Genomic DNA, 18673 nt, shown 5'->3' with positions numbered 1-18673 from the left:
CCCCCCACAACCACCAGCCGGCTCCATGCCTGCTGTGGTTGGGAGCATGAAGCATGGGTCTGGGGCACAGCTTCAGCCCAGCCCTGTAGCAGTGGCAGAGACAGCACTGCTCTTCCAGCCTGACCCCATAGAACCAGTGGCAGGAAGTCACCACTGCTCCTATGGGGCCAGGCTGGAACAGCTGTGCCAGCTCCATGCTGCTACCATGGGGCCAGGCTGGAGCCATGCTCCATGCCCCAGGCTGCAGCAGGGATGGAGTCTGCCAGCAGGGAGCAAAGGTATGGGAGGGGTGGAGGGGGAGACAGGAGGAAGTGGGGGAAGGGACCTGAAGCTGCAGGTGGCAGAAGCATCATGGAGGGGGTAGGAGGGGAATATGTAATCAGGGAAGCCTGAGGGTGGGGGGAGGGAGGCAGGCACAATGGGTGGGGTGAGTAGGGGGATAGGGAAGGCAGCAGGAGGCAAGCTGCCTGCCTCTCTGCCTGCCCCACCACTTCCACACTGTCGGCCCCCTACCATCCCACTGCCTACACTATTATTGCCCCCTACCTGTCCTACCATGTTCCCCCACTACAACCTCCCCCATTCTGTCCCCTACCACCTGCCTCCTTACTGCCCCCACCACCTCTCCCCCCTGCACCAGCAGTAGTGTGTGTGGGGGGTGGAGGTGAATTTAAGATGGTCGTCCAATAATTAGATTCTATACATGGGAAATTATAATAAATTTATCAATTTTCTGTGTGTACAATGTAATTATTGGGAGGCTGTCTTACATTCAGGGTCATGTTGCATTCAGGTAAATATGGTAGTTAACATCGGGGGGGGGGGGGGGTGTTAACATGTCAATGTACCTAGGAAGAGGAAGAACAATTTCCTCCTGTTAATACAATTCAGCCTTTCCTCTTGGCTAGTTTGGTCATCTGGGAAAGATTCCATAATTTAGCTGACACATGAGGACAGACTGTATCTTGTACCATAAATATATTTTAAGTGCAACAATGTCAACGATGCAAGACACTGTAGTGAAGGGAATTAGTACAACATATACCAGGCAGATTCTCCAGTGCCTTGAACCCCACATATTGGCCTCCAAATAGCTCAATATTTTGTAGCTTAAATTATCCACGAGAGAAAGAAGTTCATATTTGTGATCATGTGTTTAAGTTTATAAGCAACTTAACTTTCAAGCTACAAATACCAACCCTTTATCACTACTAATCTTTCCATTAAACATCTTTCATTGATGACCCATTCAGAAAGTAAAATTTGCCTCAAAGTACTGGCTTTGAATTTTAGACTGTTTGTACTCTGGAGTTGCACTACTGTACAAAATTGCTGTATTCCCCTTAATCCCATTCATTACTAAAAATCACATTTAATTTTTTTTTTTTAGTTGAAAGTCTTCATGAGATGCTATATTTTTATCATTAGCATTGCTTATCCGTGCATCCAAAAAAGTAGCGGACCCCACACAGACATAAAACACTCAAGTCCACTCCCCAAAATAAATAAATTTAATAGTCTTTACATAATAATTTATGTAATATTTATTCCTAACTTGAATTTCTATAGTTATTTTCATTATTGCCAAAACTCTTTCAGAATCTACAATAGTTAAGAGTCATCATAAGGTAGATAATTACTCCCATATGCTCAAGATAAGCAAGCCAAGGCACAGAGAGGATAAAAGGTTTTTCTAGGGTCGGAGAATGATACAGCAACTCAAGCAGCATCTGAAGAAAGATAATATGTATGTACTTCTCCACTTTCATCATGCAATTCTCAGATCAAAAGGTCGTCCAAATTAAATGTTAAAGCCTTGATAAAATACTTTATATCATTCTAATAACTTTATTATAGTAGAGATGTGAAAGAGAGATAAGAGAAGAATCAGAACACCAATTAACTTACCAAATTCCAAGGATAACAGCAAGCTCTTCTGCCAATAAATCAGGTATTTGGTACTGATTAGTATCTGCTAACTTTATCTCATTTAGGACTGTATCATCGTTTAAATCATAATTCTGTTGAAAAAGATACATATTTTTACACAAATGGTCAAATCATGATGATAACAATGTTAAGCGTATTTTGTAGAGCCTAATATATGCATAAGACTATTTAATTATTTGCAAGTCAAATGCAGGCAGAATTTTGTAGTACAGATTTTTAGGTGCTAAATCAATCCCTTCATATTTTGTTGATAAGGGCAAGGATTCTGCCTAGTCACATTTACCTCACATCTCTTCAGAATCCAGATATACTAGACACTGAGAATAACATGCTTTGAATACAAATGCTTCCTTGAACAATGGTTTCCCTTTAGTATCTTAAAAGTACTTCTGCACAGAGTTCTGTTACTAGTACATTTTCTAGGATTTTGTAGATGACAAACTCAGTAGTTACCTTTTTACTACTTGTTTTAATATAATTCAAATATTAAGGTAGCTTTCCAGTAAGAGTATCTGGGGCAAAAAAAACCCCATCGACATAAGATAGAAAGTGATAAAGAAAAATGATAAAATTACTAATTGCAATAGTGGGAAACAGGACTTAACCCAAAAGATCCCTTCCAGCCCTATACTTTCTCCAAAGTGACAGCTCTGCTTTCTTTAAAACAGGGTGGGTTTGATTTATATCAAATCAACTGAAATCGTGATTTACATCAAATCTATTTAAATCGTGATTTAAATCATTAGTCAGGAAGCCTTGATTTAATCACTGTTTACTACAAAAGGTGCATTCTTGTTGTTTGATATAACCTTCATACATATTATTTACAACTGAGAGATAGATGTAGGTTTCATTTTTAGTAGGTACACACTATACACTTTAAAGCAGTGATTTATTTTGATATTTTTCAGATTAATTTTGCACCTATATCAGAAAACTGAATTATGATTCGGTTATTTTATTTACCAAAGCTAATTGAAGCAGATACTTGTGAAGTCATTGGGAGGTGAACTATCTCCAATTCACTAGATTAATCATGGATATTTGAGGGATGTTTTTGCTATGCTGATTAGGAGGGCATCAAATGAGCACTTAGCTTAGGGCTTTCTTCACTTTCTTCCAGATTTCTTCTCATCTTTGATTTCTTCTCTCTTCTTTGGCCTTGCAAGCCTACTGCCGTGACTGGTTTTCCCTTCTACCATACCATTCCCTCACCAGATCTCAAATCAATAGAGAGGCTATACTCAGAAACTGAACCCCATTAAGATTGAGCTCCTAACGTAGTCCATGACCTGCTGTGACTTGTTTATAAAACTTTTCTAAAAAGGTTACATGAATATATTGTCTCAAATAGTATATAATTAGAAGTTGTAATCTCTATTCCACGACAATATCTTTGAACTTTAACACATCTTAAATTAAAACTATCTTTATATAGGGGTTTTTTTAAAGCATCTTAACAAAAAATAAAAAAATAAAAAATACCATGAAATCAAAAAAAGGATTAAAAAATCCTTTAAAAAAAAGTCATTGATTGGTATCCACCCTGCTTTAAAACATTTCTAAATTAAAGAATAGCACTATGCAATGTTAAAGATTAATAACAATACATGTACTAAGATCCTGGTGCATATAGGACTGACTTAAAAGGTTCAGTTTTACCCGAGTTTTCACTCATGGTTGTTTCACTGTAACAACTTCAGCTGTAGGTCTGCCCATGTGAAGGTCTTTTTCTTTTCAATACCAGACATACTATGCAGGATGTCCTCGACCGGCAAGGTTTTGAGTTACAATGTTCTGCACTTACAACATTTATTAATTGACACCGTTTCAACGTTGACATCAATTTCGACTTTACAATGCTTGATCCGATGCAATGCCACATCAGCAAACAAATTTGCTGTGTCACCCATCTCCCTGGAGAACACCTGTCCAAAATTCCTTGGACAATTTGTTTAAGAAAGCAGAAGACAAGCCTCCAGAAAAACCTGCAGCCAAGACTCCTGAGAAGACTCCAGCCAAAAACCCTTCAAAAAGTCCAACCAAAAGCCCTTCAAAAAGTCCAGCAAAGTCATGTCCAAAACGGCCTTCCAAATCGATAAGATTGCTTTTTACAATATAAATACATTAATGTAGCTATATTACTCATCTATAATTGATTGAATTAATCAAAATTCTGGGTTATTTTTGGTGAAAATAGGGTATCGGGCCTTGGTTCAGGAAGCAGTCCCCCATTTATAACATTGTTTCCTACGGGAAAATCGGTTCCAAGTTACATTTCAACTTAAAATGTGGTTTTCAGGAACCAATTGTGTTGTAAGTCCAAGGACTGATTGTATTTCATCCTAACCTAACCACATTAAAAACAAAATGAACCAATTTTGCTCAATTTAAAAAAAAAAATGGTGCCAGACAGAGACCAGGCAGAAAACTGAATTTTACAGAAAGACATGAATAACTGGAGAACAAGATTACATATTTTTATTGTGAATTCCTAAATACAGAGGTACAGGTTACGCCAGGGGCAGGCAATTATTTTGGGCAGAGGGCCGCTTACTGAGTTTTGGCAAACCATCGAGGGCCGCATGACAGGCAGCCCAGGGCAGATTAATATTAATTTTCTAAATTTTGGGGGGGCCCTGTGGGCCAGATAGAATGGCCTGGTGGGCCGCATCCGGCCCCCAGGCCACATTTTGCCCACCTCTGTGTTATGCCCTGCTATGCAAGTGACCTGTAACCTATACATACAACCAAACTCTATACTTCTGCAGCCAAATAGCTTTCCCTGAACTCCCACTGGCTGTTACTCTCCTAAAATGTGTGTCATATTTTCAGACTCACATTATGAATATTAATATATAAAACATTATGCATCCACTATCATAAGTCACTTACAACAGCCATACTTCTAATTTGGTTAGACTTATTAAATAGATATAAGGGTACACATCATCAAAGATTTGTTAAGTGTTTTATTCAAGTTTCCCAGTCTTTCTACGATTGTACAATTGCTATGTAGCCCTTGAAGCCAAGGCATAGCTTCTTTGGAAGAATATGTGCTCTGGCTCCTTTAACTCTGAAACCTGGCCTTTGGACTACAGAAACCCAGTCTGTCTTCCTGGTCCCACCTAGAGTTGAGTTAGCTGGCATTCTGGAGGGTGCTTACCTTCACAAAGGAATAATGAAAACAGAACTAACTGCAGCAATGTGAGCAGCCTTTCCAAAACAAGGCAGCATTTATGTGTCAACCAGAATACAGCATGAAGAGTCCTTAAATTGGTATGGCCCAGCTGATCTTAAAGATAGAAGTCTTATATGTAATTTGCCCAACAGACCAGATTTCCTTAAGACCTGTTCCTCTGTCAGACTTTGGATGCTTATCACTGTGTCCCTATGTCTGGCTGCAGGCAAACTTAAATTGCCTCCTTAGACTTGGGTTTGTCTTTTGCAAGCCCAGTGGTTCCTGTTCATTAAAAATTAAAATGTGCAGCTGTTGATTTAACCAAATTGCTCCTTAGCCATTCTGCACCTGATAGGCCTTTTAGAGTCAACCGGTATACTTGCATGCTGTTCAGTTTCATCTTCCTTGATCCTTAGAAGTTAACCCATTTGCATTTAGGGGGCATGTCTACACATGAGGCCCTATTAGTGCACAGTAAACTAATAAATGCTGCCACGCGTTAGTACATGTAAGCACAAGTACTATTCTATGGTGGTGTCATTTAGTGAACCGCAATGCGCATGTAGATGCTGATGGGGCTAGCTAGTGCCTCAGTATGCAGACTGCCTGCCAACTAGCCTCACACTGAGGCACCCTTGTGCCCCAGCCAGCCCCTCCACAGCACGCTGAGGTGGGTCAGAGCAACCCCAAGCTGTCAGGCTGACCTCCCATGTCTCCTGCCAGCCAGGGCTGCTCCAACCCAGATCAATGTGCTGCAGTCCTGGGCGCATGTGTAAATGCAGCACCCAGGAGCCATAAACTCCGGTGTGAACTGTACCACTAATAGCACGTGTAGACGCACCTAGGAAGTTGCACTGTATTGGAAGGTGGAAAACTGAAGTACATATAAAAATGTAAGAAACATTCCCTACATTTTCAATACCCATCCTAGCCTTAGCCTGTGCCTTACAAGATACAAAACCTTAGTCTATGCCTTACAAAACACAACTAATGCTCCAGAAACAGTTGTCAAAGAAATCTTAGTTAATAAATATGCCTACACTAACTACACCCCCAATTCCCTTCCTCAATGCCCCCCAAAAAGAAAGAGAAACTTTGCTCTCTGTCCATAACATGGGTTTTGAAATCCTGAATTATAAAGAATAACTGTTTTCAAATACATACCGTTGTTAAATTTTCTAGGGGAGTAGGTATAGGGCTAAGTTCAAGGTGAGGAGGGGAGACACCATCTTTCCTTTGGACATCCAGAATAAGCTGGGCTACAAACTTTTCCTGAAATCGTGTCCTTTTTCCCAAAGCACCTACAGAAAAAATAAGATATGGTAGTTGACCCATTAAGAGGAAGGACGAGTTCTGCACTCCCACTAGAAAAAATAGTTATGAACTTCAAAAAAATCCAGAAACAATTAAAAATCAAGTTGCAAAATCCAGGAGTAATTTGCTCTTACTAGAGCTGTGTGATGAATAACACGCTTCTTCACTGTTTAATAATGGTATATTTATATAAATGGGATAGTTTTACTAAAGGGAATAAATCTATAGTTATTTTATTTTAAAAGGCACATTATTTAAGATTCAAAACTTATTTTTGAAAATCATTACATTACATCACATCCTGCTCTTATTTTTTTAAATCACCAAGTTGTTTAATTTGCTTTTTAAAAACTGAACATCTACAAACAAGAATACTGTTCTCATTTATTAAAACAGAATTCTGCAAGGAGCCCTAAAGGGCCAAATTTTCAAACTTGGCTGCCTAATGTTATGTTCTGTATCCCTCAACAAATATTTGTTTGTTAAAAATCATGCTACGGATTCCAAAGTTAAAATGCTTGGCATCTATGACCCTGGCTAACCTCAATAAGAGGGATAAGTAGTAGGAATGTCTGAAAAAATAAGGATAAGGTAGAAATATTGGCACTGATCCCATTTACCTAATCTATTATCACGTTAATTTTCAGTTTAAGGACATATCATTTTTTCAGGACAACATTCACCTGCCTGGTTCATAGTGAAAATGGAAGGCTAAGAAACAGGAGAAACAATATAAATGTAATGAGAGAGCTTCAGGCTACCTAGGTTTATTCATGTCTTTTCCCCTACATTGTATTACTATAATTTCAAAACAATCACCAACTCCCTTGCTCAGAGCTATGCCAGGAAAGTGTCAACAATTACATTTAATTACCATATTTACTTAATATAAGATGACCCCAAATACAGGTTGTTTATAAAGTCCTCGTGATACTTTAATAACTATGGATGTACATGGAAGCAAACTGTAAACAGTGATTGCAAGCATAATTCATTAAGTTTTAACACAAAAAGCTCAAATTTCTAGACTTCAACGTAACTGCTATTTTTCGTGATACATCATTCAGTCCGATTTTCCAACTCCCTAGTTTTCTGTCTAAGTTTCCACTTCTTACAAGCTTCCTTTTTGTGATTTAGTTTACTGAAGAGTTCCCTGCTAAGCCAAGCTGGTCTTCTGCCGTACTTATTAGGGCTGTGTGAAGCTTCAGGTGGTGATTCAACTCGAAGGACATTCGGCCCAATTTGGTGGCCAAATCTCCAAATCCAAATCGAATCAGGGGACCAATAAAAAGGTCTGAATCGATTTGAAGCTCTCCGAATCTTTGGGAAAGATTTGGAGAGCTTCGATGATTCGGGCAGTCCCCACCCGCTGCAGCAGGGAGCTGGAGCCAGACTCGGAGCTGGTAAGTAAGGGGTGAGGGAGGGGGGGCTGGAGGAGGGAGCAGGGCACCATGGGGGGACCCCTGCCAGGCCCCACCCCCTTGTGTGGGGGGCTCTGCATGAGATCCCTGATCTCCCCACTCCGCTGTCCCCGCCCACCCCAGCTCCAGCCCTTTAAGGAAAAAAAACAGAAAAAACCTCCTGGACTCACCAGCTCCTTCAGTGGCCTTGGGACTTCGGTGCACTTGTGAAACAGCCCCCCACGTGGTGGGGGCAGGGGGCGGCAGCAGGGATTGCCCCTCGCTAAGTAGGAACTGGTGAGTCTGGGGGGAGGGTTCTTAAAGGGCCTGAGCTGGGACAAGCAGGGCAGCCATGGGGCGAGGGGGGCTGGGGGAGCAGGTGGGGGTCAGGGAGCTAGTGCAGAGTCCTCCACGCAGTGTGGAGCAGTGGGGGGCAGCCAGATTGCCCCCCCACCCAGCAGCACCTGGTGAGTCAGCGCTTTTTTTTCCCCCAAAGTGCCAGTTCAGGCAGGCAGGGCAGCCATTGCTGGGGCTAGGAGAGCAGGCAGGGGATGGGGCCTGTGTGCTTCGGAGATTCAGCAGCAGTCAAATCTCCAAATCAGATTCAGCTGAATCAATTCAGGTCAGAGATTTGAATCACTGATTCCAATCACTGTCCCCTGAATCAGCCGAATCCGAAGCAAATGCTAGCCGCTTCGCACAGGCCTAATACTTATTAGTCTTCCTGTGCATCAGGATGGTTTTTTCCTGCCCTCAGTAAGCTCTCCTGGACTCCTCTCCCCCCTCAGACTGGCTTTCCAGGGAATCCTACCCATGAGTTCCCTGAGTGAGTCAGTCTGCTTTTCTGAAGTCCAGGGTCCTTACTCTGCTGCTCTCCTTCCTTCCTTCCCTCAGGATCCTGAACTTAATCACCTGATGGTCGCTGCTGCCCAAGTTGCCTTCCACTTCTACATTCCCCACTAATTCTTCCCTGTTTGTGAGCAGCAGGTCAAAAAGATTACAGCCCCTAGTTGGCTGCTCCAGCACTTGCACCAGGAAGTTGCCCCCAACACTATCCAAAAACTTCCTAGATTGCCTGTGCACTGCTGGATTGCTCTCCCAGCAGACATCAGGGTGACTGAAATCCCCCCATGAAAACCAGGGCTTGTGATCTAGACTTCAGCTAGTGGTTTGAAGAAAGCTTCATCCACCATTTCCTCCTGGTCTGGTGGTCTATAGCAGGCCCTCACCATGACATCACCCTTGTTGCTTTCCCCTCTAACCCTAACCCAGAGACTTTCAACAGGCCTATCTCCAGTTTCATACTGGAGCTCTAAGTAATCATAGGGATTCTTTTACATAAAATGCAACTCCTCCTCCTCCTCTTCTTTGTCCTTCCTGAATGGTTTATATCCATCCATGACAGTACTCCAGTCATGTCAGCTCTGACTTAGTCTCTGTTATTCCAATCACATCATAGTTCCGTGACTGTGCAAGGGCTTCCAGTTCTTCCTGCTTGTTTCCCAGGCTCCATGCATTCATGTACAGACACCTGAGGTAGCTAGTCAGTTGCCCTGATTTCTCAGAAAGTATAAGGACACCTCCCCTGTTGCACCCTCCTGCTTGCTCTTCCCTCAGGTCACTTACTTTCCCCCTTACCTCAAGGCTTTGGTCTCCATCCCCTGGCAAACCTGTTTAAAGGCCTAACTAGGGCTAACAGTTTATAGCCCTAAATCTTAAAATGGAAACCTCATTATTGGACACTAGGCCTGGGAATTAGTCTAGAATTTAATATAGCAAGTCCTCAGAAGAATTGAACCTGAAATGTAAGTTTTATCTTGAAAAATTCTGAAGCCTTTTAAAACTTACTATTATGCAGTCAATACTGAGACGAGCTTACTATTATTCAGGTATAGCTGTTTCAACTAAATAAAACCTTTAAAAATTGTCCTTAAAAACCTAAAGCCCCAGATAAGACTACTACTTCTCTCCATGTATAAACTGTTCAATTAGAACAAATCTATAAAATGACAGCTTAGAAAAAAAATAATCTCGAATCAAAATGTATATTTGTTTGTATCAAAATACTCAATGAATAATGACTGTACTCATAGATTTAATTCTGTGAAACCTCTCTCTTTTTAGAAGGAAATGCCTATCAAACTCCTTTAAAATATCTTTGCTGGAGGTTGCAAGTTTTATATTAAAAGTAGAATCCTTTTCAATGATGTAATAATCTTCCTATGCAGCCAAAATATGTGTGTCAACCATGTTTATCTAATACGGCAACAATTCCCACATGTTCATTTAAACTGCCTTCAGGTTGGGCATCTTCACAACCATTCTAACAGATGTAGTGAGAGAAACCACAATATTTTAAGAGTTCCACAAAAACAATTTTAGTGAGAAGAGAGGTAATCTCTAGGGCTATCTTAACCTCTGTTTAAAGTAATAATAAAAAATACACATATACTAAATACAGCAAAACATTCTTCCATTGAACAATGGCTTTTTTCTATGTTAAATCTGGACACTTAAATAAATGATGTCCCTAAAGCCTCTTATTAAGAAAAATGGTTATAACTGTTCTACTTGCAGTTGGGAAATAGTTGGTAAGAGCCAACTGCCATTCTATTTTATTTGTTCTTAAATTGTTAAATTTTTATAGTTTATAGTTTGATTCTCACACCAGACTCTTACTTCTTTAATAAAAATACTAAAAACAATTTAGATTAACTAAATTGCCTCATACTATCAAATTTATAGCACATTCCATACTATAAATTGAACATCCACTTAATTCAAAACATGACAGAATGCCTTGTGTTGGCTATCGCATCACTTATCATATTTAGATTTCAGACATCCAAAGTCTATTGCAACCAGCTTTGTGACCACTTATTCCTTAAGTGCTAAGGAAAGTAGGGGTACATACAGACATTCAGGGAGGTTAGGGGGAGATTAAATCAAGTGAAAAATGGCCACCGGATCCAAGCTAAATTGGGATGGGGGGGACTAGGAGGGTCTGCAGGGAGGGTTGGTAGGATCAGGTGGGCAAGCAAGGTCTGTAGAAAGCTTTGGGGGATTGGGGAGGTTAGTGGGGTCTGCAGGGGGGGTTGGTGGGGTCTGGGAGGATTTGTCAGGATCAGGGGAGTTAGCGGGGTCCATGGGGGGCTCTTGTCCTCCTCCCCCGGACCATGAGCTATTTTTAGCCCCCTAACACTCCCCACCCCCAGATAAATAATCCCCCACCAGCAAACTTATTACCCCCGTCTTGCCTACCCCTGCCCCCACTCCAACTTATTTCCTCAGCTCCTGGCACCACTGAACATCAGTAGAACCAGCACTGGGAGCAGCTTGAGGGATGGGAGGTTTGGCGGATTTGGAGAGGGCAAGGAGGGGAAGGGTTGTCTGGGGGAGAGGCAAGGGGCCAGTGGGCTAAAAACAGCCCTGTGCCCAGGGGGGAGGGGTGGGGGAGAGGCAGTTAGGAAAAGCAAAGCCCCGGTGCTGGGGTCAGCAGATGGGTTTTCCCAGACCCAGGACTGTACTGGGAACAGTACAGAAGTTCAATTATATCAGTCTTGCTGGAGCTGATCTAAAATTAGACTTCCTCCAAGGTACAGTTAACTCAGATCAGGTTGGACATTTTTAAAGTAATCTAACCTTCCTGAACTTCTGTACAGTTCGCACTTACATTGACCTAACTAAGGATCTAAGTGTAGGGTCCGCACCTGGGCAATCTAAGTTAGATTGGGTGGCCATTCTTATTGCGATCCCACCTCCTCAAACATCTGCATGCTCCCTATGAGAACTGTCTGAAAATAGAGCATACAACCCAACATGCATTTAAGTCCAATTATGTGATCAGTCACTCATAGATTAAAAAAGGGGAATAAGGGAAGAAAATGTGCAACTAGGGGTGCACTGAGAGAGATTTTTTGGGCCATATCAGCCAATATTAATCTGATTGCCAATATGGAGCCCAGCAGCATGGAGAGTGGTGTCTGGCTGGTAAGTCTGTTGTGGGGGCAGAAGGGGCGAGGGGGAGGAAAGGGGTGTGGGGTGGGGGGCAGACCGAAGCCTGTTCAATGAAGGAGGGAGTGGGGCTGGTGCTGAGCCAGGCACTGCCCAGCCAGTGGGGCATGGGACAAGAGCCGCAGCTCATCTTGGGGGGTGTGGGGAGGGGGGCGTCAGCTCCCGCTGCTGCATGCACCCCCAGGGGAACCATGGGTATGTCTGCTCCTCAGATCTGTGCGCGCGGCGAGGGAGGGCAGCTGTTGCAGGCTGGGGTTGGGGGCGGTGCTGGACTCTTTCCGGCAGGGGCGCTGGGCCAGGCTGTGCTCAGGGCAGGAGGCAGCAGCACTGGGAGGGGGTCTATGGGGTGGACTGCATGCAGCCACCCTAAAATTCACGGTAGCCCCCGTCACAGCCCATCCCAAGTGCAACCTGGCCCACTCCCCCACCCCCTGCAAAAAGCCCAATTTCTGCCCCACCCCAGCCCCACTCCCTCATCGCAGGGGCCTCAGTCTGCACCCTCCAAGCCTCTTTCTTCCCCCTTCGCCCCTTCCCCACAACAGACTTACCAGCCAGATGCTGCTCTTCATGTAGCTGCATTGCGCTCCTGCCCATCTACATGCTGCACATGTATGTGGCATTTATTGATGACATTATTGGCCACATCAGCCAAAAAAAGCCAATTGCAGATAATGTCAATTTTCCTTTTATCAGTGCCATCACAATATGGACTGATGTATCAGTGTACCTCTAGTATAGACAGTTAAAATGTTGGCCAATTCATTCCAAATTATGCAGAGATTCATGCTGTGGCTTTAGCAAATGTTATTTTATGTAACAGGACACATAATAAAGCAAACGTTTGGAAGGGACCTCATTGGTCATCTAGTCTAACTTCCCATGCAGCTATAGAATGTATCCAAACCCAGACAGGTATGCCTAGCCAACCTCTTCTTGAAAACCTCCAATGAAGGAGATTGCACAACTTGCGTAGGCAGCTTGTTCCACTGTCCCACTCTTCATATAGTAAGTCTGTGTATTTTTTTCCTTAATAAGGTTTAATCTAAATCTACTTTGCTATAGTTTAAACCCATTGGTTCCTGTCTTACCGTCTATGGAAAGGGAGAACAACTGATCTCTCTTCTTCACAATAGTCTTTCAAATACTTAAAAGTGGTACCATGTCATTTCTTTAATCTCCACACTAAACATACCTAGTTATTTCAACCTTCTGACATACAGCTTGCATTGCAATCCATTGATTATCATTTTTCACACTTGCCTCTACATCATATCCAATTTCTCTATACCCTTCACTGGCTCCGGTGGCAGAAGCAGGAGCGACTGGGAAACAGTGCCCAGACCAGAAGCCTACAGGTTGCAGGTTAACCCCTCAAGGGCCACATGAAGCCCATGGGCCAACAACTGGACAGCCCTAGTCTAGCTAGGTACTCATATATTATCTATGTTTTTTGTTCTTCTTTCTCTACTATGAAAGCTATCATGAATGTTAAATCAGAACATTCATGATGCCATCAAAAAATTTTGTTGTGGTTTACTAAATTTAAAAAGGAAACTATTTCTAAATGTGAATATAAGTTCTAAAGAATGGGAGAAAATACAATTCCTATAATTTAAATGTTTAGAACCAGTTTAAGAAGGGAAAAGAGAAAATAGGGCTTGAAGTTACTTTGTTTACAGTGTTTAATATTTTAAATATAAATAAAGGTAGTGACCACAAAAACAACGTCTGGGTAGGTGATGTGAACACAGAGAACAAAAATGCGAAATCCTCCATGCTTTCCACTCAATATTGAGACAGAACAATTCATACGTAAGGTTGTGAAGATAATTCAGTTTCTCTGTTTCTATAGCCAGTCCTGACCCTATGGTCAATACCACTTATTGGTATAAACAACTCTTCCATTAGAAACTGGACTTGCATCACCAGGCATAACAATCAACAGTCTTCAGAAGTACTTTTCAACAATACTGATATGAACTAGATTGGTCCACAGAGGTGAAAGACTGAATTCAATTACCCATCCTCTGAACTACTAATTAACAGGGATCCGGGTTTTTCATTTCCCACAGAAAAACAGAGTAAACCGCGGATTTTGCCTTTTACCAAAAGTAAACACAGATTTCTCATTTTACCAGAGAAACCCGCGGATTTTGCCATTTTGCAATAAGCTCCCTGCAGGCTAGTTCTGGCCTGTAGGGAGCTGGCAGGGAGCGAGAGGAAGGCGGAAAGACAGGGGCGCCACATGCATAGACATGCACATGGCCCCAGGCAGCTTGCAGGTCAGCTCCAGCAGGTAAGTGTGGGGCGGAGAGGGAGATTGAGGCCCCCATAGGGAGAGAGGGAGCTGGACATGGCTGGGGCTGCTGCCCAGCTGGGTGGAGCTTGGGGCCTGGGGCTCCAATGCGCAGCTAAAGGGGCTGCGGGTGGCTTGTCCAAGGGAGGGCCAGTTCCCCGCTGCCACCCACACTCTCAGGGGGCAGAGGGGACCCTCACCCCCCAGACTGGTATCTGGGGCCGGTACAGGGCCACAATGTGTGGCTGCGGGGCCCCAGCCGGGAGCAGGATGGGGCCACAGGTGGCTCATCTGAGGGATGGAGAGGGCTGGTTCCCTGCTGCCGCATGCACTCCTGGGGGACAGGAGAGACCCCGTGCCCCCCAGATCTGTACCCAAGACAGACATAGGCTGCGGGCTCGAGTTCCTGCTCTGCTTCCCTCCCCCAGGACCTCCGGAGCTGGCAGGGGTGACGCGGCACAGCTGGGGACAACGGAGACGTGGGGATTCCTCGCCGATGCAAGCTCCCCCACCACTACCCTGGTGACACACCTCCAGCGGCTGCCGCTGCTGTGCATACCTGCAGCAAGGGCAGCGGTACAAGACTGCCCCCCTCAATGCATCATCAGGCGCTGGAGATGCATCACCAGGGCAGCCAGGGGTGGGGGGTCAGGAGGTGTCACAGCACCGAGGAATCTCTGCCAGGCCCCGCTGTCCCCAGCCACACCGGGTTGTACCTGCCGGTTCCGGAGGCCCCAGGGGAGGGAAGCAAGGCAGGAGACCCAGGCCCCAAGCCCCACCCGGGTGGGCAGCACCCTCAACCTGCACCTGCTCCAGGTACCAATTTGGGGGGGGCGCAGGTCCCCCCTGCCCCATGGGAGTGTGCATGGCAGCAGGAAACCACCCCACCCGAGCCTGCAGCCAGCCCCTGGCAGCTGGGGACTCCCTGTCAGGACTGGAGGTGCAGGGGCACCAGCAGGGCCAGCGGGGCTGGGAGGGGCTTTTAATTTTAATCATGGATTTGGGGGATTTTAGCAGAGAATTTGTGATTTTTAGCAAAGAATTTGTGATTTTTTATCAGGGAAAACCAGGATCTCTGCTAATTAATTTTGTGTACCACAACAGACTTTCCAACTCATGGTCAGCCAGAGGCCGAATGACCACTGACTGGCTTGAGTCTGCTCTTATCTGCATATCTCTTCATACTTCCTGTAGCACCCTTCAAAGGACCTCATAGCACCCCAGAACGCCCTGGCAACCTGATTGAAAATCGCTGGTCTAGAATTTGCCAGATGTTAAAAAGCTAAGGTGGGTTGTAGTACTGTAGTCCACAATCAGCCTTTCATGACAGGAGGTTCATTCTAAGAAATTAGTTTCTCCTCTTACTCCAAATCCATGCACACTTTTCTGTCTTGTTGAAGTGATCTGTGATGAATCCACACTTCAGATATCACACAAGGTATTTTAGTGTTGACCAAGAAAGCTCTGTATTAAGACATTTAAAATTTACCATAAATAGTATACTAGAATGTGAAAGTCACGTAGGTAATTTCTTGATCGAACATTAAAACCAATATTTTAAAGATCATTTTTTATCTAGCAGAAAGGAACATTTTGCAAATTTGCAGAATTTTCTCTTTATCCTAATACCTCCTTACATCCTCTAGTATTTCTGGAGTTACCATTTTGTTCATAATCAGGAAAAATGCTGTAAATATATGCAAAAATATGAAACGTTTAGGAATCCCTGGCACGCGCTACAAAATGGCGAGATATAGAAGAATGTTATTTTTTAAATAGCAAGAGGCTTAAGGGTTTTCAGCTTATGCTATTTTATCTACACTTATGGTCTACAAATGTACAGATACTCCTCACCAATTTCCATGCTGTACAGAAATGCTTCCAGGATTTCCAATGATTACAAACAGTGATCACAATGATTAATAAGACTGACTGGAGTTTTTCATGAAGTGGTACTTTTGGAAATGAAATCACAGTACAGTAATATTAGGAATCTGTGGTATTCTGATATTTTACATTGACTGGCAGGAAGAGAATGCACTGATTCTAATTTTTTCTTTACCATTCTTTCAGCACTATTCACAAGAGACTAGAAACACAGAAAATGACTTCTGTGATGTCAGTATTAAGTTCAAAGATGCTACTAGCTGACTTAGTGTTTTCATTTAAAAATGAACAAGTATTAAATAGCAAAAAAGTGTCACTATTCAGAAGCAAGTATTTCCAAACCCTTACCTAACTTGTATTCTTTTCTCAGTTGTTTATAAAACTCAAGCTGTAAGAAAACATCTTGATTAAGGTACATTTTCATAGAACTTGAAAATAAAACTTACCTGTCAGAGTAATCTGTAGTTTGGTTATGTCTTTAGCTATGCTGAAATGCACTTTCGCTTTTTTATACTCATAGTAATTCAAAAATGTATATGCACACTCAAGTTGAAACTGAACAGCTAATTGCCAGTATTCATCACCTGTGAGTAAGCTTTCTACTTCTGTCACTGCAAAATAAGAGAAAAGAGATATCAGAACACCTCTAGGGAATAAATCCTTACCAAAAGAAAAAAAAATCAATGAATTACAATACCAGAAAGAAAAAAATGTTACACTGATAGCATACCCGTCAGCCTCTGTACTACAACACATTTAAAAGTATATCGGTAAATGTTAATGACCTGTTATCTGAATTTACTTGGAAACTTAAAGATATACACATCTTAATAAAAAAAATTGGAAAGATTCTTCTCCAGGGAGGTTACACAAGATCTTCTTGGCTTTTTTGTTGGTTTTTTTTTAAATCAACCATGAGGTAAGAAAGAAGGACAGGTCAATTTTCTTCTTTTATATCCAACATTCAAGCTACAACTGGCATAGGTTCTTAATGCTTTCCTGCAAATAAACAATCAAGATGACATCCCCTAAATGAATGGCTATTATGAAGAAACCAACCCAATTTGGTTTTACCTTATCATAAATTCATTCTCCAATGTCCATTGTCAAAGGAAAAAGTGTTGTGGAAAAGAGCTCTGCTTTAGAGGCAGTGTACCATGGTGTCTTGAGTATGCAAATAAAGAGAGCAGACCTGAGTTGTAGACAAGCAGCATACCTGACAATGTTTTATAGTTGATGCTCTGTTATAGTTCTTACTCATGTGTTTAATTCTCTTTAATAGTTTGGAACAAGCCTCTGAAGTAACACTGAATTTTATACTTTTCTTGTTAAAAACAAACAAATAACAAAATTTTAAGGCAAGTCTTAGTCTATTATTTTAACTGATGCTCTTATTTTGGGGGAAATGTTTAAATTCTATTTCCAAGACCAGTGATTAACTCAGTGGCTCACTTGCGTGCCATCTTATCACTGTACCACTTAAAAATGAAAAAACTTCAATTGAATATTGTTAGGATACTGTGAAAGAATAACTACTTTCTTCCTTTCCTCAAAGGGGTTGTTGATATATTAGATAATATCAGTAAAGTACTCTGAAGATATAGTGTCATGCCCAAAACTAAATGTATGTAAGTATTAAATAAATATGTAGTATAATATAGAGCCAGTCACACTGGAAGTAGAACAGCATACAGTAACTTGAAGCACAACTTATGGGAGGATAAAGGTCTTTTCCCATAAATACTTTGAAAAGAAGACAGTAGCCACACCTACATGTGCACTTTACTGTGAAAAAGACTAATTAGCTGCAGAATAAAGCATCACTGTCTATACATGCAACAGCATTAGACTGCAGTGAAATAATTAACACTGCCATAACACAGTACTGTCAGGGACAGTGCTATCTTATGGCGGAGTAATGAACTATGACCAAACACACATGTAGACATTGGCCATGGGCGTAAACTGTTAAGATACATGGGCCCAGTCAGCCCAGCTAGCAGGGAGCCAGACTCCTGTCTGCTGCCCAGCTACACAGCTCTGCACTTTCAGCACCCTCATGTCCCAGCCAGCCCCTCCACTGCCTGACACTGCCACCTGGAGCCTGGGGCAAAGCAGAGGAGAAACAGACCTGGCATAACCCGCTCCACCCCAGCTCAAATTGCTGCGGTCTTGGGTACATGTGTAGATGCTATCCCCAGGAATAGTTTACTCCGGCTCAAACTGCTCCAGAGTTTATTGCTTCAAATTAATTGCACACCCAGTATGACCTAGTGGACACAGTATTAGACTAAGACTCGGGACTTCTGGGTTCAATGCCTGGCTGTACTATTCAGCTAAGTACAGACAGCCAAAAAAGCCGAGGCTGAATCGAATCAATCTGCACAGGTTAGTCTACGCTGAACCAATAAGCAAGTGAACAGACATTCACTTCTGATTCTGGAAATGCAGCCACATGCCTTCGGTGGCCCAGGCCAGAAGCTGGAGGCACTAGAGCATGCCTCCCTGCTCCACTGCGTGCGGGCCGGCTCCCGGTCCCGTCCTCGCTGGGCGCGAGCCGGGCCCGTCTGTGTGCACGCGGGCTGTGGCCGGCAGCCCGGGCACACGGGGCCGGAGAAAAGCCGCAGGGGG

The 18673-nt window shown here is 43.0% G+C and overlaps 1 protein-coding gene across 2 annotated transcripts in view; it reads right to left on the bottom strand.

The window, feature by feature from the left end:
• The window catches only part of TTC27 (tetratricopeptide repeat domain 27), a 240464-nt gene that overhangs the window by 173800 nt on the left and 47991 nt on the right, over window positions 1-18673 (bottom strand). For both annotated transcript variants that reach the window (XM_025197636.1, XM_025197635.1), the window contains exons 6-8: window positions 16489-16653; window positions 6296-6432; window positions 1909-2021 (exon numbers count right to left, since the gene is read on the bottom strand). In XM_025197636.1, the coding sequence (XP_025053421.1) occupies window positions 1909-2021; window positions 6296-6432; window positions 16489-16653 (415 nt within the window). The remainder of the gene's footprint in view (window positions 1-1908; window positions 2022-6295; window positions 6433-16488; window positions 16654-18673) is intronic.

The sequence above is a fragment of the Alligator sinensis genome, unplaced genomic scaffold (assembly GCF_000455745.1).
Source record: "Alligator sinensis unplaced genomic scaffold, ASM45574v1 scaffold489_1, whole genome shotgun sequence".
Lineage (NCBI taxonomy): Eukaryota > Metazoa > Chordata > Crocodylia > Alligatoridae > Alligator > Alligator sinensis.
This window is presented reverse-complemented; position numbering and strand designations above follow the sequence as displayed.